At 27.8% G+C, this 25692-nt stretch overlaps 1 protein-coding gene across 2 annotated transcripts in view; it reads right to left on the reverse strand.

Moving 5' to 3' along the window:
- Positions 1-44: 44 nt before the first annotated feature.
- Positions 45-25692, reverse strand: part of LOC103571401 (uncharacterized) — a 61341-nt gene continuing 35693 nt past the window's right edge. For both annotated transcript variants that reach the window (XM_053740591.1, XM_008549559.3), the window contains 9 exons: positions 24753-24995; positions 8486-8898; positions 4806-5109; positions 3407-3802; positions 3138-3322; positions 2167-2299; positions 1890-2094; positions 1669-1808; positions 45-948 (listed from right to left, as the gene is read on the reverse strand). In XM_053740591.1, the coding sequence (XP_053596566.1) occupies positions 718-948; positions 1669-1808; positions 1890-2094; positions 2167-2299; positions 3138-3322; positions 3407-3802; positions 4806-5109; positions 8486-8898; positions 24753-24995 (2250 nt within the window). In that variant the 3' untranslated portion in view covers positions 45-717. The remainder of the gene's footprint in view (positions 949-1668; positions 1809-1889; positions 2095-2166; positions 2300-3137; positions 3323-3406; positions 3803-4805; positions 5110-8485; positions 8899-24752; positions 24996-25692) is intronic.

Genomic DNA, 25692 nt, shown 5'->3' on the forward strand with positions numbered 1-25692 from the left:
TTCATTATAAATGTGTTCATAACAAAATATTATTTGTTAGTCAACATTAATACCTTTTATTTATATATCGTGTTATTAGTACTTAAGTTTTTATTTTTTTTCACCATTTTATTTTATTACTGGGTGTTAATTATTATTATTATTATACACTTAATAAATAAACGCTTTTAAAATCGACGAGTTGTAAAAAAAAAATAACTCATGTTAACAATAATAATATAATTTGTGAATAAAAATTATATTTTTAATAATAACAACAATTATTTATTTACTTATGACTTTTAAGATGGACTTAGCAAGTAAATGTATAGTATTTTTTATGTATATTATTGTTTTATTATTTTAAAAAGTGACTCTTATTATCTAGTGTCATATAAAATTATAATTATCGAGTTACTTATGCCCGAATGTTATCAACAATTGGGCATAACAACAATTAAATTTAAAAGTTTAGCTAAAAGTAACACTTACTATTAAATGCAGAGTATTTTTATTTATGTAATTATCTCTTTTTTTATTGCCACTTTTTATCTACTTGTTATTATTATTATTATTATTATTATTATTATTATTATTATTATTATTATTATTATTTACAGAACCGATATAATTGAGCATTTATTTAAAATTTAAAATTTTTTCTTCTTTCTTAATTTTTAAAAATCGTTTGATAAAAAAATAAAAATAACACTAACGAAATATTCAAATAAATATAAATTATTTCCATCCGTATGTCATACCGGTTGTTTGATTGCTAGTTGTTCGTTGTTCCATTGTGATATACTGCCGGATTAGGCGTGAAATTTCATGCGCTTGTTCCGTTTGTAATCTTGTTATTCGTTGCTGCATTAAGTTACCGCATTTCATATCTAAGTAGAGAGCGCCTTCTTCGGATTTAACTTTGCGGGTCGATATTACTTCAGAGTAAGGATAATGATAGAGTGTTACCTTTAATTAAACAACATGTTATTAATAACAATAAATGTGTGATTATTTTAATATTTTGGTGGCATAGAAAAAGAGAAATTTTTGACACAAAAAAATTCATGATACTGAAGTTAGCCGAGGTCTGATAATTTTTGGATGTCTTATAAAAACAATGAATTATAAAAAAAGATATTTTTAAAAATCGCGCCAATTGTTTTTTTAATTTTCTACATATGAATATTTCTAGTTTTTTTTTGTCATTTATTTGTTTAAAAAAAAATCGGAAATTTTTCATCATCTCTAATATTCAGGGTTGATTAGCAAAAATTAACTTTTCAATTTTCTGTAAAATTACGGAAGTAAGTTTCAAGTAAATTGAATTCTAAATTGCCATTCAAATTGACAGCAAGTATTCGTAAATTTTTATAAATCTGTTTTTTGACTACTATATAAAGGTAAAATAAATACTGTTCAAATTGTCGAAAAATCAACTGATAATTTTTATTTTCAACTTTGGCAGCTGATTTCGGGTAAATTGAATTTTTCGGGAAAGTTGCCATCAACGTTCGGATAAAATGGCTATCATAAGAGAGATTTTTTTTTTTTTTTTTTTTTTTTTCAAATTAAATTTCTTACAATTTCTTATAAGTTTTTTGGACTCAGTGATTGCTGATAGGGGGAAGAGGCTTATCACGGATAGTCGACTATATTTAATGTAAAAGAATAATAATAATAACTTACATGTGTCATTAAATCAATGAAGTGAACACCGTGTCTATTGAGGGCTAGAATATGATCTCCACCTTTCTCTTTACCATTCTCAGGTATTCTTTTTACAGCAAAGAAACTTGATCCAAATAACGGCCACTTTGATAATATTTCTGCAATAAAAAAAAAAATTAATAATTATTTTTTGATTAATTAATAGTTTAAAAATAAAATAACATTTTTTATTTAATTACCTAGTACTTGAGCTTTACAAACAGCAGAAGTATTGTGCTGAATATTATTCCATGCCTGCTGAACCATACTACCCCACTGTTGTGGTTTAGGTTCTCGTAAACTGAGCGCTGGTTTTGGTAATAAATATTTTATTTCTTTAGTCGATGGATCGTGTGCCATATCAGCTGCCCGGTGTAGCAAAGCTGCTATTTGAGCCATATCGTACTGCAAATAAAATTATTTTTGTCAGCCAAATGAATGTTAATTAATAAAATACTAAAGTATATTAAAACTTACGATAACTTCCTGGGGTAAATGATCATCAGGAATAACTAGCAATAGTCCTTCCAAGTAATCTGGTGCTATTTGATTAAAAACTACTTCTATGTACAAAGCTGCGTCTAGTCGAAGGGGATAATACCAGACCGATCTATAAAATATTAAAAAAATTTTTTTTATTGTCAAATTGTTAATTCAATATTTATAATAGAGATGTGCGAATAATTCGAACTTAATAATTTTAAATAAAACTCAGATACGAATTTATGAAAAAATTTTTTTTTTTTACTCCCAAGTAACCGACTTGACTTTGTGACATCTATAAGATAAAAGTTTTTAGGCTGTTTGTAGACAGATCGATAAGACACCAAAATGTTGACAAAATGATCAGAAATTTATGTCTCCGAAGAAATATCTATTTATAAGACTTGACTCGTGACGACAAAAAGCAATGTACAAATACCATTTGTGGCCACTGCTCGAATTTTGGATATTTAATACTTTATTTTCAATAATGAAAAAGTATAAAATAAAATTTCCATTTTAAATTTAAATGTTTTTTATTAAAATAGGAAAAATAATGATCCTGAAGTTAGCCGACGTTTAATAATTTTTGAATTTTTTTTAGAAATGATAAATTATAAAAACAATATTTCAAAAAATTGCACTTGTAGTTTTTTTTATTTTCGATATGTGTATATTTTTAATTTTTTTTTATAATTTATTTGCTTAAAAAAATTCTAAAATTTGTAATTGTTTTCTAACTTCAGGATCATGAAAAATAACACAAATTTTCCATGGCTCCTAGAACCAACATCTGTACATCTTATTTATGTAATGAGTAATTTAAAAACTTACAAATGATTAAAGTTGACGAATAATTAAAAAAGTTTCGAATTATTCTATTTTATGGAATTATTTAATTCAATTCGGGCCGAAAACGATTCGCACACCTCTAATTTATAATAAATATGATAAATAAACAATACCTGCAGAAGATCAAATAAAATACTTGATGATTTTTTTGCAATTCCGTGGTGACATCAAGGACATACTCATCTCTAGCAAGTGGCATCGTGAAAGCGTCACCATCGACAATACAATACAATGAGAACTCATCCATTTCGTGTGGATTTCTCACGGATATGACGCTGCACATTTCTTCAATGACATCCTAATCATTAAGAAAAAAAAAAGTTTATTAAATACAAAGATATTGTTTTTTTTTCTAAAAATAAAATAAATGACATGGACTTACTTGAACAACAGTAGTACACTTGGTATTTATTACTCTTTCAGTACCACCAGGTAATCTATATATTTGTCTCTTAGCATTTCTTCCCGCACTTATAGCCATTATTTCTTCAACACTCGGTACATTTTTTCTACCGCCATATTTAACTGTTTTTCTTAAATTTTGCAGGCAAACTGTTGCAGTCCCATGATATGCTCGTCTCTTATCATAAGCCGCCGTTTCTAAATATTTAATCAAATATGGTCTTAGTCCTTCGCTGCAAGTGAAGTAAGCAGCGACGATACTGAACAATCTCCAACCACGTTGACAGCTATCGGGATTTGGACTTTTATTGTTGGTCGTTTGTTTCATTAATTGACAGAAGACTTCATCTCTCAGTGGCTCAAACTTGTGGCAATGCTGGTGTAGAATAATAAATAATGGAAATTAATTAACTATGAATAGGCAACCTACAGTCACATATATATTCAGTCATATTTAGTGACAGAATAATAAAAATACTAATTTATTCAAGGGGGACCACCTGCAGAAAAAATGGTTTTTAAAAAATTGAAAATTCAGTGAATTATTTGCAATCTTCCAAAGTTAAAAAAAAACTCCCCACTGCAGTGATAGCGACCTTCAGTGGAGAAAATCAAAAAACCCAAAAAGTTTATTAAACTAGAAGGTATTTTCCGTACCATGACCCTCGGGCTAAGAAAAAAATTAAAATTTAACAAAATTGCGGAGTTTTTAAAAAAAATTCAAATTTCGCGCGAAAATTTGATGATTTTTGGCCTGCCAAAATTACATTTTTGATTCGATCGGAAAACTGGAGGTTCATGGTACGTAGAAACATATATAAAAGAAGCTGCAATGCGAATCAAATATATCGGATGATTTGTCTTTGATTTATAACTGCAGCAATTTTGAAAAATGTATTTTTGAGAACCGATAAGCAGCTGCTCTTCAGATGGCTGTGACTCAAAAAAACTATTCGAGACATGTACTTTAAATTTTAGTATGTTAATTTTGAAACTATACACTATCGAAATATACAAAAAGCCGTTTTCCAAATTTCATACTAGTGGTCCTCCTCAAAGAAAATAAATACAATCGTCTTTTTTCCCGCGTAATTTAAATGTTATTTGAATGATATAAATAAATAGATTTATCTCGATACTTGGCAATAAAATAAAATTGAAACCATGAAGAGGGACAAATTCAAGTCAAGACCTTTCTAACGATACCAAATTTAATAACACCAACCCATTCTATCATATAGATATGCCGGGAACAAAGTTTTCCTTATTCCGTTAATAATATAGAATAGATAATTGATGATTAATGGGACCAGTTAATTTATTATAAATGAAATAATAATAATAAAAAATATAAGTAGAAAGTTTAAGGTTTCACTCACCATCAGTATCGTATATACACATTTAACTTCACTCATATCCGGAGGTAACGGTTGATCACCCATGTACCTCATAAGACACAAGAAACACTCGACAGCAAGTGAACTTAACTCAGTATCCAATCGCAAGAGACTCTGCTCGATAGGTACCGGTGAAAATTTAACAAGATCAACCTGTTCTTTCCATGTCCATTCAGCGCCATCCTGCTGTCCCTTGTTCTTTTTACTCTTCTTTTTATTTTTTAAGGACTCGATAACCTTCAATGAGCCACTTATCGATCCATCAGCAGTCTTCATCATCTCGAATCTGCAACAACAACAACAACAACAATAAAACAACAATATAAACCTCAGCACAATACCAGTTATTTCGTAATTTTCTCAACAACTTATCAACAATGTAACGTTAGTTTTTCTTACAAACGATCCCATGGCGCCATCGATGTTACGGGTTTTTTATTTTGATTTTTAAAAAACTTTTGTTGCTTATTTATTTGGTTTTTTTTTTTTATAAAATTGTCTAAATAATGATATATATGTTTTTATTATTACTAGAATTATTTTATTGATAATAGTCTTGTGCTGATGTCTAGACTGTAGACAACAGACGAGCGAGTACATGGTCTAGCTTTGAAATTATGAGGAGCGTATGGGGAAAACGATCGGTTGCATTATGAAAAGCCGGCAGTGATGATATCTACCTATAGCTGTGTTATGCTTTCTCAACACGGTTTATTTTTGCTGTCGACGCACGAACGTTACATAATTCCCGACCGTACTGATGTTAAAAGATGCGCATTCCGTCACATAAATTTTCTCAATCATGCGTTACACTACTTATAAAAAAATTTAAATAAAAAGATGAATAACATTGTAGTTACGCAAATTATTGTCATTGCGAAACACTAACATGGGAGAGTCAATGACATTCATTTTTAAATTTATCTAAAAACGTTCTTTATATTTTTATTTTTATGAGGCAGATTTTTCTAATTAGAAAACTATTTTTTTTTAAGAGCAGCATTAAAATGAAAATACCTAGAAAGTTATGCGGAATTTCGAAAAACTTTGTTTGTAATAATTTGTAGGAAATAAAATTGTCTACAAAAAAGTTCTTATGACGTTTTGTAATAAGTCTGATGGTTTGGTGGGAAAAGTAAAAAGATCTCAAAATTTACTATAAGTTTGATTTCAAATTCAAATAAGTTTTGAACAGATGGATTTATCAAAAAATTATAAGAGACTTTTTTTGTAGAGCGTTCAATTTTCTAGCAAAATATTTATCGAATATAAAAATCCGTTGATTGGTTTGTGAGTTAGAAAATTCTAAAAAAAAAGATTTTTCCCGTGTTATTTAAATGAAAAATAGAAATCTGCGATGCGCGGCCTCTAAATGTTAAAATTAAGAATTCTGGTTTTCACAGGTGTCTTTTTTCGGTACTCTGAAGATATTTCAATGCGGGATTTGAAAAAAAAATTGTAGATTTTTTTTAATTAGTCTAACATATAAATATATACATATTTATGTAATATAACCTTATCGCCACGATAGCGCCTAAAATTCTTATTGGATCTGAATGAAATTTTCTACACTCATTCTATGAGTAATTATCTTGATCAAAATAGAAGATGGGATAAATCGCTTGACTACTTTAGAAGTTATGGTTATTTGAAATTTTTACTATTTTTCAAAAAAATCATTTTTTTACTATAAAAGTTCATATAACTTTAAAAATAAAATTTATAAACAATTTCTGGGAAAAGTTTCTTGAAGTTTGTTTAATAAGCTTCAATTTTTATCCTTAAACTGAACGTTTTGACTTTTCTTCCAATTATTTGACACCCTTGAAAATTTGAACAAAATCAAGAAAATTACTAAATATGGTTTTAATGACTGATAATTTTCCTGCTTTTATAAGAACTCTAAATTTTCAGAACGTCTTTAGAAAAATCTACCTTCTATTCTAGTTGCCAGGTGGCATTTTTTCATATTCATATTCATCTTCATCTTCTTTTTCGTTTTCATCTTTCTCTTTACTACTACTACACGATCATCATCATCATCAATTGACGACATTTTTCGCGTGAAAGTCGAACGACCGGTTGAATGTATTTGGGACAGGGTTCGCAAGAGATCAAAACCCCTCATCATTTTTCATGATAACTCGTCTTGATAAATATGCATAATAATAGAGTAATTACTACTTATGCTACTTTTTTTATTTTAAATGCTTAAGTATTAAGAAACATATAAATTAACACGTCAAAATTTTTTTTTTAATTTATTGATATTCGCAGAGCAATTGACTTCTCACTGTATTTCCGCGTTTACTTTTTAGTGCTACGGGGCTTTAGTTGGCGTGTGGCCACATGGCACAAGTCATTGACATTTTTCTTGTGAAAGTTGTTAGTAGTCGAGAGTGGTAGTTATTTTTCATGTTTAAGATTTTCCATCCTGATATATTTAATGCGACTAATTTGATACAATTAGCGCGTGTAATAACAATGAATTAATTAATTTATTTATCAACAAATTAAAAACATATATATATATATATATATATATATATATATATATATATATATATATATATATATATATATATATATATATATATATATATATTGTTGATGTACGATAGAGAAATTGTCTGACAATTGACATCAATTGAAAAATTGACGAGTCATTTTTTGAATTTAATGACAATTCCCGCGCTGGTTTAATTTTATCCAGGAAATTATTTAGTGAAAATTTTACCAAAAAATTTTTAACGTCATTTCACATCTAAATAGAAGTGTAGAGAAATTATTCACGAATTTTTTTGAATGAACAAATCGATCGTTATGTTGAATGATTTGAATTGCAGTTTACTTACAATTACAAGCGATTGTACATTTAATATTTTCAGGAAATTATTTTATAAAAAATTGTCTGAAAAGTTGACGAAATCATTTTTGACGTCAATTGACGAGCAATTTGCCAGTAAATTTATCGTGATCTTAATGAACATAAAAATTAGTCATTTCACGTCACTAGTAGAGGAAAGAGTGGGGAGAAAATGGAGTACCCCCAAAATTTTATAAAAGTTTGTTTTAATAAAATAATTTAGCAATATTTTGAATTTTTTTTTGTTTAAAAATCGAAAATGTCGAAAAATGTTAATGACTTTTGTTTTATGGATGATATAAACTGTTAAATTTTTTATCTTTCTTTGCAACTAATAATTGTGTGAAATGTAATTTTTCTTTATCTAAATAACATAAGAAAATTTAATTCCTTCAACTTTATTTAATTTTCAGAAATTTTGTTTTTGTTTTCACCTATTTTAAGAGGATACGCTACCGGACCTCTTTCTTACACTCAGAAAAATAAATGAGACTATCTTTGTTGCACTCGAATAGTAAATGATAATTTTAAAACAATTTTTGTCGGAGATAAATTAGAATTTTTGAAAATACGAAATTTCTAGCCCTCTGTTAAGGTTTTAAAAAACGCTAAAGACTCTATTTTAGGTTTCCAGTGTTGGTCCGTGAATTGAATTGAAAATCAGTTACCGTTACCCCTTAAAGTGTGCGCCCAAAAAAAAAAAAATTGACGTATTTGAGTCCCCGAAAACTGTAATTTCTCAAGTACCCCATTTGCCCCCTCCCTATCTATATCTATATATTAATTAAAAACCTACTTTTCAGTGCTCTGTCGGAAATTTAACATGGCATATTGAAGTAATGAATGCTTCCCATCATTAACAACTTGCCCGCACTCATAAAAACCTTCTTCAGGTGATTTATTGTTTGTCTCTTCGGGTGGTTGCCGCCATTCTTGATTTTGACTGTTACTGTGATGTTGAGTATTACGTTGATTTTTTTGGTGATTATTACCGCCATTTGTTTGAATTATCGGTGATGTATGACCACCCGTAACTCGATTAACTGGTGAGTGATTTGTTTCACGATTAACGTGATTTGATTGATTGTGACTTTGATTATTATGATTTACATGAGTATTTCCGTAATTTGATTGTGATTGGATTGATTTTGTTATCTGTGACACGTGATTCTCATGATGAGTTGATTTGTGTTGTGGTTTCTGTCCATTCTGAAGCATTAAAAAAAAAATTTTTTTTTATTAAATGAAATTCCCAGAAAAAAAAGTGCAATTAATTATAAAGCTAATTAAATAAAATAAAAATAAATACATCTGATTAAAAGTTAGTGGCCTAAATTAATTATATTATTAATTGTCTCTTAATTATATATTTAAAAAAATTTTTAAATTTCTTAAACTTTCGACTTTTTAATTTTAATTTTTTTTTTATTATTTATTTATTTAAAAAATTTATGAGGAACTCTCTTACATTGATGCTTATGTACCAGGTTCGATCTCTCGTCGCACACGAGAAAACAAGTTATCCACGCAATCAAATGTGTACGAGCATCAGAGCTCCCTTAGTCATTTAGAGCGGAATGCGAATCTCGAAGGCGCGCGAGCACGGAATTAATGCATCGATCGAAATTCTATAGAATTCTTAAATTACTCTCTTAAATACATTAAGCTGAGCAAAAAATATATATAAAAGTCAAGTCTATAAATATTTTATTAGCCAAAAAAAAAAAAAAAAAAAAAAAAAAAAAAAAAAAAAAAAAAAAAGACAAATTAATCTTACAGTAAATAAAAATTTTAATGTATTTACAAAAATTTTTTTCCATAATAAGACATTGACGGATGAAAGAGAGTGTAACTTGTGAAGTTCGATGTGCGCAAACATACAGTTATCCTACAGGATTACCATTTATACGTTATATATTCTCATACTATTCGTTACAGTCAGTAAATTTTGCGCCAGTAAATAATTAACGCTCGGATTCGTATGAATTTTTTATGATTTATTTAATACCGGCCCGAATGACTACTCGACTGATACTGCTGTTATAAATATTACATATCTAACTTTTTTTAAACCTCATATACATGATATAATAATTTATATATAAATATATACATATATATTTAAAATATTACTGTAAAACTCGTCTCAACCTGGTTACTCGATCGCTTGACCTTTTCGTCCAATTTTTGTAGCGTTTCTTGAATGGTCGTCAATGTTTTATCGTTACTCTTCTCTTCAACCTGCTGCTGCTGCTGTTGTTGCTGAGCTTCATTTTGCATTCTCAGTTCCTCAAATCTCTTGAGAATTTCCCTAACACTGAGTTTACTTCCGTCTTGCTTCTCCTCAGTTATTGTTTCCATTTTTGATTTTTTTTTCTCACCAGCATTCACACGATTCCCATTTGTCTGGTCTGTCTTACACATATCCTGGATAAAACCTTCAAGCCTCAAATCCTCCATCGAGGATCGATTATTATTATTGATAATATTATTATTATTATTGTTATTAGCATGGAGAGATGAAGGAGAGACTGGTGATGTTGAACTCTGTACACTAATTTTCCGCGTGTCTTCACGAGTTTCATTTGAAGATGCTGAAGAATGTCGGCCATTTCTCAATTGACATCCGACCTCCATTCTCAATTCTTCAATAGTCGGTTGTCTATTAGTGCGATCATTTACATTACGCGTTAACTTTAGCTGATGCTGTTGTTGTTGGTCAGCACCAGCTCCTAAGACCTTTGATACATCAATCCGAGGAATGTTCTCGTACTCGTAGGGCATTGGAATCGAGGAAGTACTTCTGCGAGATTCCTCGACGCGTTCAAGATGATCGGAACTCTTATTCGTGACCGGTTGCACATCTTTGGTGGTCTTCCGCGTCACGTCCACTCGCGACTCGCACCCGGAAGACTTTCGGTTCTGTTGTTGCTGCTGGCTGCTATTGCACTTGTTCTTTTTATTATTAACATCTCGTGAAAACAATTTTGCTATTCGGCCTCTCTGACCGACTTGACCAACAACTTTTTCACTATCGTACTTAGATATTTGGCTCTCAAGAAAAGCACCAGAGTCGTCAGTGTGCCCGTACTCGTCACTACTAGAGTCGGAGTCTGATGACTTTACTAGTAAACTGTCTGGTGAATTTGTCTTGCGTTCCTCATCTGACAGACTGCGGTACTCATTTTTAATTATCATGCTCGGAAAATTTGGATTAACACGTGAGCTAAATAATTTTGATACATAATTGTCTGTATTTTTTTTATAATCATCATTATTATTATTACTGTACATTATTTTTTTTTCAGCTCGTGATTTATCCCAACCGTAACCCGACGAATCTTTTTTGTACTCATCCATTTCAAATTTACGCAATAACTCAGATCTTTTTACTATTCGTCGGACATTCATTGACGTTTGATGGGGATCAATTTTACGAAATTCAAATTCTGATTCAAAATTATCCGTAAATTGATTTAAAATTTCTGGACGATGTTTTTGTTTACGACGTAATGTCTGAGGTAATTCTGCCCAATTACTTGACATACGTCGCGAAAATACTCCTTCCACATCGGACACTTCACGCTCCATTTTTTTATTTTATTTTTTATGTATTTACACTTTTATTTTGCGTTAATTATTCACTTCACCTTCAAGACATTGCCTATTAGCATTTTTATTTAATTTTATAAATAAATATATTATATATAAAATATAATAACTATTTATATATTGAATAATTTTTATTTGATGTCAATGATCAATAACAATAATAATATATAATATAACATTCTCACGCAAGTTATTTTCTATGGCAATAGAAAGCCATGAGATTTATATTTATTTAATGAAAATGACAGAGCGCGACGGTGTTTAGTTTTTTTTTTTTTTTAACAAATTGAAGATATGTAATCATGTCGTAAATCATGACCTTAATCGGTAATTCTACTAGTCAATAAAAAAAAAAATTTCTACTTTTTATTGAGAAAATATTTAAATAATGAAATGTAATAAAATAAAAGAAAAAAAAATAAATAAAATGAAGGTAAATTTTGTATCTTCCGGCCACGCGCAAAACGACTATCAGCTTCCTCTTCCTTGTACCTAGTGTCTATAGTAGTAGTTTTCTTTAACAATTTAAGTTTAAATTGTAGCCGTGTACATACTGCACTTCATTCATCGTGAGAAAAAAGTATAGTAAGGAAACTGCGCGTCGTAGTAGACGTCGTGGGAGCGACTTTTGAGACTAGACACAATGACTGGTTGGTTGAATTTAATTATAATTACCTAGCGCTAATAAACTCTCTTAAAACTCGTCACCGGCAATGAGAAAGGCATAAACTTTCTTGTAAAATTCCGGTCTTTACTGCACTCCCCTATATATTATATATATAAAATATAAATGTATACAATGAAACACGTGTACATCAATATAATAACCCGTATATTTATTTATATGCACATGTATATATGTGGATATTATTTTTTATCAACAAAGAATAGTCGCTTACGCTTTTTGCGTGCCAGTTTTCACGTTGACGTTTCACTAAAATTATAATTATTACAATAATACGGTAATAATTATTTCCACGCGGATGAATGAATTTGCGTGAAGTGAAATTATTATTACATACTGTGCGTTGACAAATCAACTATTCAATCGTATAATTTTTTTTTTAATAATTAATCCCAAGATGCGTTAGAATGTTATATTATTTTATTCTTCAAGTTAGTAGACGAAAAATTTTTGGATTTTTTTTCCACTAATCAGAAAAAAAAAAAAATATTCAAAAAATTGCACTTATAAATTTTTTAATTTTCTACATGTGCATTTTTTTTTTTTTTTTTTTTTTCGTAATTAATTTGTTTAAAAAAAAATCCAAAAATTATTAGACGTCTTATTTTATAATCCTGCAGTTAACAGACAATTTAAAACTTTCGGATTTTTTTTAAACAAATTAATTACGAAAAAAAAAAAAAAAAAAAAAAATGCACATGTAGAAAATTAAAAAATTTATAAGTGCAATTTTTTGAATATTTTTTTTTTGTAATTCATTTAGAAAAAATTCAAAAATTAGACGTCAGTTAGCTTCAGTATCATAATATTTTAATTAATAATTAATGAGATATTCACCGAATCACATGATTAATTATTTTAATTATTATTATTATTATAAGTAATAATTATTTGAATAAAATAACGGAACCACTGACACTTGAATTAAAAAAAAATTTTTAAATAATTAGTTAGTTAATTAATGAAGTTATTAATTAATGATTAGATAAATGAAAATAAAACTAGTGGGTTTGATGAAAATGATAAAGAAATTTAAAAGATACGTGTTGTCGGCACGGCGGTAGCCGATAAACTAGTGGGGATTCACGATTGTTGATCCCGCGGTACCCTGGTGAGCTCGAATCGTGAGGCTGTTCAGTAGTAGAGCCTTCGAATGACTGTTATCTGGGTCGTACCCCACCAGGTGGTTTCTTTGGTATGCCATATGTACGTAAAATCAAGGAGAATGTGTATATATTATTATTATTATTGTTTTTGTTTTTGTTAAAAAATATTGTTTATGTAAATAATAATTTAAAAATGAAAAATTTCAGTAGTAATTTATCATTTGACTATTGACCTTGACTAAGTGGTTTTTAAAATAATGAATGACATTGAATTTATGTTTTATTTAAATAAATATGTTGTTTATATATTTATATAAATTGTAGGAATTGATTTTAATCAATTGAATTAATACGACGGGACGTTAATCAACAAGAGAAAGGAACGAATAATTATTGTAGATGATCATGGGTTAAATTAACCCATTCTCCTACATATTAATCTTTATCTTTTGCTCTCTCTTTCTCTGATTGTTCTAATTGTTAATATAATTAAGTCTTTTAATAAAAATTATTTATAATTACATTGTAAAAAAACCGGAATAAGTCCAGGTGGTGCAAGTATTAAAATTTTTGGTGTCAAAATAACATCGAGAGCAGTGTTACAAATATTTCCCGATGTTAAAATATTTTACTTTGTATTTTTATTAATTAATCAAATTGTTGGTGATTGAAATGGTTGGTGTAAAATTGTGTAAATTTTAAATAAATTACGTATAATATAAATAATTATTTAAATAAGTACACAGCAAAATTTAAATTTCCTCCAGATAATATTAATTAAATTTTTATATTTTTTTTTTATGTAATACATTTTTTTTATAATTTCTATACGGAGAATTTTTTTTACACCGATTTAACACCGCCGAATTACAGCACCTACACCAGTATTCTTTCATTTTAACCTCGCGGTGCTAAGTTTTTATTTCTGACACTGATCTTTTTACAGTTACCCCGATCGGAGTTAATTGACTCCGTCTGTATACCGATTTAATACCAGTATTTTGACACCGCTAATGTACACTGCCTACACCAGTGTTATTTCATTTTACTACCGTGCGGTGTTAAGCTTTCATTTTTAACACCTATCTTTTTACAGTTACTCTGATAAGAGTTAATTTACTCCGTGTGTAAGCCGATTTAATACCAATATTTTAACACCGCCAAATTACACCACCTACACCGGTGTTATTTCATTTTAACAACGCGCGGTGTTGAATTCAGTTCATTTTTAACACCGCTCTTTTCTCAGTGTATACTTCGATCGAAGTTAATTTACTCCGTATGTACACCGATTTAACACCGCCTACACCGATATTATTTCATTTTAACACCACACGGTGTTAAATTGAGTTTATTTTTAACATTGCTGTTTTAACAGTATATATTCTTTTACTTATTTTAATAAATAAATAAATAAATATATATATATATATATATTTATATATAAAATACCGTGTAAGTCATGAGAATTTTTTAATAACTCATCAGTTCATCATCAAGACATTGAAAAAAAAAAATTCTCGTAGATATTGTGAAAGTTTGCAAATCGTTTGTTGATTGAGAACGTGAATTTAAAAAATAAAATTTAAAATTCCATATTATAATAATAAATTTAATAAATAAACGGTTGTGTATTAAATTTCTCATCAATAAAGATAATGTGCGTGATAGAGCTCATTATCATTGAAATCATCACTATTATCACTACTTTGCCGTCATACTTGTAACGAAATAGAAATCAGAACCGGAAGCAAAAACGTTTGATTTAAAAGTGTAAGAACAAAATAAATATTATGTTTTTTCTTTTTTTCCTTTCGTATAATTTGCGATGTTTATAGAAAATTAGAACAGTATTTATAATAATAGTCATTGAAATAAAATTTTTTTAAATATATGTGTGCTACAAAAAGTTATAATGTATATATTTAACTTGAAACTTGGATATTTAACAGTTGTTATTATTATTTATAATTATAGATGCTTAAGCAAAATATATATGTTAATATCTATTTATTTTTTTTATATATTCTAATATTAAAACATTAATTTTAAATGGGTATTTTTTTAAAATTAGTTAAGAAAATTTAGTGGTGTGCGTCATAATAGATACGAGGAATTTCGATGTTGAAATAAAATAATTAAATTACGAAATAAATAATTAGTTTATAAAATATATACTTAGAGGAAGAGGGGGAGGAGGTAATTGGACCCGACAAAATTTTTTATAAATTTAAATTACAAATGACATGGGCCTCTAGAATTTTTTTACAAAATTTTACGTATGTCATGGGACAATTTAGGACACAAAATTACTCAGGAAAATTTTTAAAATCTGAGTCAGCCTGAAAAATTTTTATTAAAATAATTTAGTCAGTTTTTACAATTCAGGATTAAAAAAAAAAATTATTGAAAATATGGAGCCAAATTATAGATATAATTTACTTTTAAAATCCATTTTTCAAAACAAAATTTTGTGATAATTATTTTTATCTAGAGGGAAAAACTTTAGTTTAATTTTAGGAAAAAACTTATGATCCTGAAGTCTGTAGACAATTAACAATTTTCGGAAAATTTAAGAAAATTAAAAAACTAAAGATGCAATTTTTTGAAATATGTTTTTTTTTTTTTTAGTTTATCGTTTCGAAAAAAATTAAAAAATTATTAGACATCACCTAACTTCAGTTTCATACACAAAAAAAAAGGTTTTTTTGATACAACAAATTGTTACTCTCCTCAAAATAATTTTTACTTGTCCCTAAAAACTTTTTGCAATATAAACTGAAAACAAAAACTTTCTTCAGGCAAGAAAAAATTTTTCAGTGTGAGAAAACTTAATGATCCTGAAGTTAGCAGACAATTAACAATTTTCGAATTTTTTTTTTCACCAATTTAATTAAAAAAAAAAAAAGACAAAAACTAAAAATATGCACATGTAGAAAATTTCAAAAACTATAGGTGCAATTTTCAATAATATTTTTTTTTTAAACACATCTTCTTTAAAAAAAAGCCAAAAATTATTAGATGTTGACATATTTCAGTATGAAAATTTTTGTCTTTATTTCATAATGCAAAATATTTCTTGCACCAAGATATCCTTTTTCCTGTGTAAAAGTTTGATTTTTTATATGGTTCGTTTCACCCCAGATTTTTTTATCGCCCAGCCATATTAATACCGAATATTTATTTGTGGACAAAAAAAAATTAGAACTAGTGAAAAAAAACTATTGAAATTTTTTTTCAATGACCTGCTTTACCCCCTCTCCTCCCCTTATAATCCTACAAATTATAAAATTAATCAATTTATTATTTTCTCAAACATTAAGAAAAATTACATCACTTAAACAACTTGTGTACTTTACTTACGATAAATATTTAAAATATAATTGCTTTTAAAATACTATTAAGATATTTCATTCATAAATATTTTTACGTTTAAATAATTATTCATTAGTTAGTAATATAAATATTAATATCTTTCCTCGTATATATAAAACCAACATAATTATTAATGTATAAATAATATTAAAAGTAAATATAAGCAGATATAATTTTATCCTATAAATAAGAAAATATGAAAATCTGAAATATTTAGTTGTTATTAATTACGCGATAACTTAAGATTAACGTAGCAAATAGTGTATGTTAATAGCCGCACAGTTGCTAATAGAAAGTCGTACAACAATCTTATGATTACTTATTATTACTATTTTTTTTTATTTACTTCCGGTGTAAGGAGTAAAGTCTGATATTTCTACAAGATATATTCTGTCGATGGACAGTTTAGTTATAACACTGCCAAAGTCTTTACTATTATTACTATTTTTTTTTTCTGTTTCTTCTTTCGCGCGTTCTCGTAATAACACATTATCCTGCGGCATTCTTGCGCAGTAATTTCTAAATCGCTAAGGCAATGATTTCATTGGCTGTCTTGTTGTTGCGTTCAGATAGCCGCTGACGAGATCGACAATGCAAGAGATACTTTAACTTTAATATATAAGAGAGACGGAAATAAAAAAAAGGTGAGAGGTCATTTGTATGCTTAAAATATGTGGGAACATAACTTTTTAAAATTTTAATGTCATTAAGAAAAATTAAGTCCTTGATCTTAAATGTTAAGACAAATATGACTAAAAAAATTAACACATATGTTTGTTAGTTAAATAAAATTAATTTTTTTTTTATCACCCAAAAAGGTTCTTGTGTGACTCGAGTCAAATGAGGGCTAAGTTATTATAAAAAATTTTTAATCACCACATACATATATATATATATCAATGTATGATTCAAACACATCATGGATAATAATAATAAAAGTGATTGTCTACGTAATTACTTGTGACTGAAGAAATTACTTAAATATTTTGACAGTTTCAAAATGACATCTAATAATTTTGTGATTTTTTTTGTCTATTTTTACAAACGTTTTTTTTTTTTTTTATTATCATGCGCTGTTGCTGGTTTTTAAAATGGCCAATAACGTGACGTCATAACTCAGTTTTACAAACTATAATTATTGATAAATAATTCAAATTATTGATAACACTATTTTTTTACAACTATATCATTAGCATAAATTAAAGAATACACAGTCGAAAACTTTGTGTTCTTGTGTATAAAATTAAATGGTCAAATATTTTGTGTCAATTATTTGACACCATCAAGTGTAAATTTGACTAAAGTTGAATGTGTTATTTGATCTCAACAAGTTTTAAACCTATATTATTGTTTGAAACAAGTATAATGTGTTAAATTGACACAGAAAATTGACTGGACAGTTTGGGACATGTGATTTTTATTAAATTTAACACAAATTTTTCAACTGTGTATTTTGAAACTTTATTTATCCCTGTGTCAATTCCAATAATATTTTTTTACAAAGTTGAAACATAAAAAGTTATTTCTTCTCGTAAAGCTGTGTTAAATCTTCGATTTGCAATCGTTAACAACTTTTTCAAATTATCGATAACATATTTTGAAATTTTAATGAACGATAATTATTGATACTTTTTTGCCAAAAATATAAAATTTGAATTTTTATCTAATAGTAGTCCTCACGCAGATAAATTTTTAGTAAAAATTACCCGAAAAATATGATAGTGAGGACATGTGGAAACATATATGAATTTTTCCCACGCACATTGTAAAATATACTACTCGATAGCATGTAAATTAAGTGCAATTTCTACTAACAACATTGTAAAAATTTAGTTACAGGATAAATATCCCTACAGTACCAAATTTTGTGGGTAATTTTTACTAAAAAATAATCTGCATGCACGCAAGAACGTTCTTAAGAAGTTACATTTCATTGTTTTCTGGCATACGGTAATATTTGGAAGACCCTTATTTAAAGTTTGTTATGCGACAACTACTCATTTCCGGTTTTACGGCAGGTGCGTGCTTACCATGTGTAAAAATGAATTCCGTTAAATTTTTTTATTTTTTTTACAAAATACACGTAACTATTTGTTTTACTGAGAAGAAAAAAAAATTCTGCTAATAATTGAAAGATTTTTTTTTTTTTTAAATTTAAATCATTAAAATATTTTTAGGAGTTTGAAAGTAAAAATAGTTAAGAGAAGTGTAATAAAATTTAATGAAAAAGGTATGTTACATGTTAAATGATGTCGACTTAAATAAAATAAAAGTCTATAAAAGGTTTGTAAGTGAATCGTGCACATACCAGTAAGACCGGTCGATCTGCCTTGATCGATCTTAGAAAACTCTCGCTGAGCATGCATTGAATACTTGAAGGCCTTGCCTTCAAGTATTGCCTTTTTTATTTCTTCCTATATGTGTAATATGTGTACAATTGCCTTTTTATTTAATGTATATAAATCTTGGCACGTGATAGTAAAGTCAATAGTCGACTACTCAATAGATTTTGAATAGAGAGATAAAAAATAATAAAAAAAATTTATCTTTTATGCATTGAATTTAAATTGTAAGCACATGGTGAATTTATAAGGAAGAAAAAAATACGAAAGTGTCTCTCTGTTTTCACGAGATATATAATACTATATTGTGATTTATGCAATAAATAACAGGTGTTGAATTTGTTAATAGTTTAAGTTGTAAATATGACATTTTTTAAATTTTATTCAACTCAATTCTGGATCGTTACACTCTAGCACGATTACAAGAAATTAAAAAAAAAAAAAAAGTTTATTTTAATGCATTGTAAAAAATTTTGGTGTAAAAATGCCCCCGAGAACTTTACACGGCCGAGTAGTGTGACATAACGGTGTAAAAAATTCTTGGTGTAAATTATCTATCCGTGTAATTTAAACACGGTGTAATCTACTTTTTTTACACCATTCCGTGTTACTTGTTATAATTTTGATTAATGAGCAACAAATGATCATTCAAAACTTTTGACTACTTAATCAATAAATATATTAATTTTGATTAGATATTAAGCAGTATTTTGAAGACTTGACGGTGTAAGAATTTTTAATTCATACCACCTTAATTGAACACGATATTTGGTGTAATTTTCACACAAAAATTTTTACACAGTCATTTACACTACACTGAGTCTTCAAATTTTTTACAGTGTACACAAAAAATAAGGACTTTCTGAGAAATTTTCTGTAATATGAATTGAAAGCAAAAATTTTCTTGAGACGAGAAAAAATTTTTGGTGACAAGAAATTTTCTCTAATAGTCCCAAGAAAATCTTAAATTTAAATTCATAATGCAAAATATTTCTTGCGCCAATAAATCAATTTTTTCTGTCTAAAAAAAGCGAAAAAATTTTTCCATTGGAAATTTTAAAGTTATCAAAAAAAGTGTGATTGATTTTTTGGAAATATCTACGTAAATATTGAATTATCTGAAAAATAGTAAGAAACCTCTTTTGTAGAGTTTTAAATTCCCTACAAAAAAGGTATCCTATATATTTTTTAAAAACTTTATAGTTATTGAGATATTTTGAGTTTAAAATTCGAAAAAATAATTATAGAAATTTGGAAATTGAAGGATTAATATTCTACACTTTTGAAATTTTTGTTTTTAATTTAAAGACAATTTTTTAAATTCATTAATCAATTAACATCAGTTAGAAATATAAAATATGAATTTACTTTTTTTATACTTGATTATTGCATCACTTCAAACCTAAGATTAATGAATAAAATAAAAATGTCAATCATCGTATTTTATAATCTTTCATTTCAATTTTTTTTTTCCGTCTATACTAGTCAAGTAATTTTCAATAATAAAAATTTTATGTGATATTTATTTGAAAAACTATTAACTTTTTTTTGTCATTTATAATTATTATTTAAATACTTAATTAATTTCCCAAGACATAAATTTTTAATTAGTGATCTAATATTGTAATCAAAGGTTACGCTTTAATTTTCATATGTGAAAAATTGATATCCATGTAACAGAAATAAATTTCATTAAATTCCAATGACTATTTTTTTGTGAATAAATAAATTAAAATAGTGTTTGATAAAAAATAAATAATAATAAAATTTGGGCCAGGTGATGCAGAGAGACCAAGAAACGAATAATTACCAATTCAAATGTGGTATATCCGGTCTGTAAATTCTCAATTTATTTATTTTTCACGCATTACCGTATAAACAGAAGATGTACTAGTTCAAGTAGACACGAGTTACCTGAACCTAAATACCATAGGTGATAAAAATAAAATTTATTATTGATAAATTTAAAGAAACGCATGACAAGGAAGCGAAAAATAAAAATTTAAAGTCTTGAGTTTTTTCACTTAAACGATTTGAATTATCATATTTTATTGAATGTTAGTAAAATTGTTGCGGCATCTTGTCATTTGTCTGTATAGTAATTTAAAAATTTTCTCATCTTTTAACGGGAGAAACCGGAAAGTTTGGCTCTCTACAGCTCTAACCGCTACACAGATTTATTAATGATAAATCGGAGTGTGTTAAGTGCATATTCAAAATGAGAACCAGAGACATAAATAGACAACTAATAACAACAATTTTTCAAAGTTTAAACTATTATAATATAAAAGAAAGTCATTTTTTTAAAATTAAAGACGTTAAATTGTTGGATTATCATTAAAAAAAGAAATAATGCATAATATGATGATGATAATAATCATGATAAAAGCCACAAGACATTATTCTCTAAGACACGACACAGGTGCAGGAGTTAGCAATTAAAATGTCTATTTCTCATCAACGCCCTTTAATGAACTTAATTATGCCTCATCAACTTTGTTGTGTTGTGTTGTGCGTTGTCTCGTGCGCTTATAAAGAATTTCGTGCACGAGACCGGAAATTATTTTATATGAAATCGTATAGCCGCGTAGAAAATATCCCAAGCACGTAGATAGAAAAAAAACATTATCATTATATATGTATACATATATCTATTTATAAATTAAATTTTTTTTTCTATTTAATTTTCTAATTTGTCATGATCGAGTACGTTATCCCGAGATATCGAGGATCCAGGTAATGATGAAAAGTTGTGATATACATTAATGATCTATAATTGGGACATATATAATACAAGAAGCCAAGGTAACTCCGGGTGTAAATTGGCTTTCCAATGAGTGGTTATATATGTTGATCGGTTATTTTCCTTTTCCCACTACTTGTATTGATGGACTTCATCTTTGCGTTACTTCCACTCGCTTTACTTCCTTCTTACATATATATAATACATGTGTATATATGTTTATTATATATTATAAAAGTCCTTGTGCATTTAGCGCACTTGAACGGACACGAGTCCAAGTCCCAGATAAGAAACTTAGTTATCGTTTTATTATATCCTCTTCTAATCACTGTGTTCATTTGTCCAATATTTTATATATATGTTACATATATATATACACAAGTATAGACGTAACTTTTCGATTTCTCCTCACACATCATCGACGATATATTACAACCACAAGTAATTTATACATACATACATACATACATACATACATATACATATATATATATATATATATATATATATATATATATATATATATATACATCGTTTATGAGGTAGATAATAAAGCGTGTGAGATGTGAATTAGCATGATTTTCGGGCGTTTCGAATAACGAGGTCGGGAGGTCGGAAAGATTTCGATGGGAATGTAACGGTTAAATAAATCGACGGGGCAATATGTACACTTGTATATCTGTTACTTTGACTTCAACCTGACTATCGGTCACGGACTGTTGACGAGATAGACTATCGTGTCCGTAAAACCCCGCCCGACTTGCTTTTATTTTATTATTATTATTTTTTTTCATTTTCCATTTATTTTTATATATGTATTTTATATGTATATTATATTTTAAATATTTTTTCAATTGAATGAACTTTAATTGAGGGGGTTGAGACATCGGTGGCGCTCGTCAGGGTTGATTACGGTGATTCTTTAAGTACGCACGAGCGACCTGACCGTTAGTATCAACGGAATCGCACATTATATGCGAATAAACTTTCACGGATGAACAATTGCCAACGCTCTTATCTTGTTGTTAGAAGGTTTCGTCATTGACAATCGACAGTATGTATGCATTACGGATATTAAATAACAATTAAAAAATGTTAATTATGCACGGAGAAAAATGGAGACAAAAATGTACGAATTTTTATTACGCTGTCGACCGAATTTTAAACAGGAAATTGAATCGCCAGAAAAGTATTATGCTGCACTATAATTATTGTGAGCCTCTAGAAAATATTTATTTTCTACTATAATTCATAATTTAGACAAATAATATTTACAATTTATCAATTTATGAATTTCCAAAATTGAGATAATTCTGAACTTTAAGTTGAATATTTTTGGAACTTTGAAAAAATTGTAAAGTGGACAATTTTCAACTTGTGAAGGTTTTCTTCCGCGTTTTATTTTTTTGAGCAAAAATAATTTGGTTTGAAAGTTTTTTGGGTTTGAAGAACATTAAAAAAAAAGAATGAATTAGGAATTATGAACATTTATGACTCTAACCAGAATTATTCGGATATGAGACAAAAATAAAAATGATTTGAAAATATTTACGTACGTTTTTTGACTTTTATCAAAACTTTTTGGGAAGACGAATTTTTTTTTAACTTTTCGTACTCATACAAAAATAGTCCAAAAAATGAATGATTGGAATTAATTTTAAACTCCAAAATTGTCAGTTCAAATCATCGTTACAAGAAAAGTCCACACTACTTAAAAATTTTTCATATTTCTATTTATTTTAAAATTCCAAAATTGTTCAACTCAAAGTTCAGAATTGTGTTCATTTTGGAAATTCACTCTAAAGAACGTTTTTGGAACGATTTTTTTTTTACGCGACTCCATTTCCTGTTTTAAGTTTAATAGACAGCATAATCAAAATTCATAAATTTCTTAAGCCAATTTTCTCTGTGTGCCGTCAAGGAACAAAATATTTTTAACAATCAGACAGAAGTACTATTTGTGGCAACTGCTCATTTTTGGACATTTGATACTTTATTTTCAATAATAAATAAAATTTCCATTTTGATAGTAGGATAAAAGTATCTAAAAAAATTTTTAAAATTAATTATGTCATTGCGTCTTTAACAAATTATTTCATTACAATTTATTAAGTATCCAAAACTGATACCTCTATCCTAGAGTTTCTTCTTTATACAATTTTTTTATTGATGATCAATAAAATATTTTTTCTGCCCTCCGGCCGGAAAGTGGCAACTTTCGGGCCGCTGCCCTGAACGAAGTTGCAACTTTCCGGCTTCGTCGAGCAGAAAAATAGTATACGCACATTGGCCAGTATAAAGGAAAGCCTCAGACCTCATGTTTGTCAGTCTCCGCTTCGCCTCGGCCAACAATTACATGTGCTCTAGACTTTTCTTATTTTACTGGCCTAGGTATGTAATATACTATTTTTAAATTCTTATTTGTTGTAAATTATCACAATTCAAAAATTTTTTCCAAATTGAAAATAATTGTATCCTTTTAAATTTAAAATCATCATTTCTTCATTTATTTGAGTTCGTAATAATAATTACCAACTTTCTTTAAACAAAAAAATCTATGTTTTATGTAAAATATAAATTTTCATAATAAATTATTCAAAACTAATTATTTATTCCCAATAATATTTATTTGTATTTTTTATGCTCAGTGTAACTGTACTGTAAATATTTCTGACTAGTACTTTTTTATTTTAAATAGCATTCTAATGAATGGTAATTAGATTTTATAATAATTACGATACAGTAATATATATATAGTATGGGAATGTCTTCAGTTGATCGTAAGAAGGCATCTTGAGGTCGGGCGCACCTAAATAGCGACCGAAGGCACGCAGTGTTAATTTTCCCCAGAAGTTATAGGTTTATACTAGCACTTTACACGACACAAATATCTACGCTCTAAGTGACATGCGTCTCTCATATATGTATAAATGTCTCGCGCAATAATTCATTATTGTGTAATCGTTTATTAGTATAATTTAAAAATTTTTACTGCCTAGTAAAACTGTTGACGTTTTTTTATATTTTAGCAACCGATAAATATTACACAAATACCGCGAGATCATAAACAATTGAGTAACGTACTTAAATTATTTTCTTGTATACGTTTCAACAGCTATGTACTAAGAGAAAATAATATTTTTCTTTTTTTTAAATTTAATTATAGATTTATATAATTGTTGATGAAATTGATAGCTTACCACACGAATAAAATTGCTGATCATTTCAGCAAGCTGTGGAGCACGAGTTGTATGAAGAGGAAGTCGGACTCCTGATGAGATCGTTAAAGTACAAACTCCAGATCTGGCAGAACCAACTGAAACGATGTCTTCAAGAGGTAGAGTTTCAAGAATAACCAATTCACCGTTTGATGTTCGTTTAATTAATCTGAGACCGTGATGAGACACTGCTACATGCTGAGCTTCTGGATGCTGTGGTCCGATCTACAAAATATTTTAATTTATCATGATAATTAATAAGAAATTCGTTTAAATTTATTTTTTGCGCGCCTCAAATGTTAATGTGTTGAATATATTTTACGAGTAAGTTTAAATTTTCGGCTACTTCACTCATGCTTAATCATTTTTACAGTTTTGTATACAGAAAAAAAGGATTTCTTGAAGCAAAAAATATTTTGAATTATGAATTGAATTTAAATTTTTTCTTGCTCTGAGAAAATTTTTATTTTCAATTCATAATGCAAAAAATTTTTTAGGACAAGTAGAAATTTTCTTGAGGCAAAAATTTTTTGCGCCAAGAAATCATTTTTTTCTGTGTAGTATATTCTTCTTGTGTGAAAAAAATTGGTTATTAAAAAGTTCAATATTAGGAACTTCTAAACTTGAGACAGATTAGAACTTTTATGGAATTTTTGTAATTTTGATAGTAAAAAAAAAGTTTATTTAGGACTATATGAGCTAATTTTTAGTAAAAAAATAATGTTTTTAAAACATATTTCTTAAAATGTCTTTTCACTACATTTCACCATCGTTCCGAAAAAATTCTTATTAGATACCAATATCCCTAGAAAAATAAAAAAACGGTTCTAAAAAGTTCAAAATCTGAGATTTTTGAACTTTTTCAGAACGAGGGTAAAAATACGTTTTTAGAAATATAATTGAAAAACATTTTTTTTTACTC

Source organism: Microplitis demolitor, chromosome 7 (genome assembly GCF_026212275.2).
Source record: "Microplitis demolitor isolate Queensland-Clemson2020A chromosome 7, iyMicDemo2.1a, whole genome shotgun sequence".
Classification (NCBI taxonomy): domain Eukaryota; kingdom Metazoa; phylum Arthropoda; class Insecta; order Hymenoptera; family Braconidae; genus Microplitis; species Microplitis demolitor.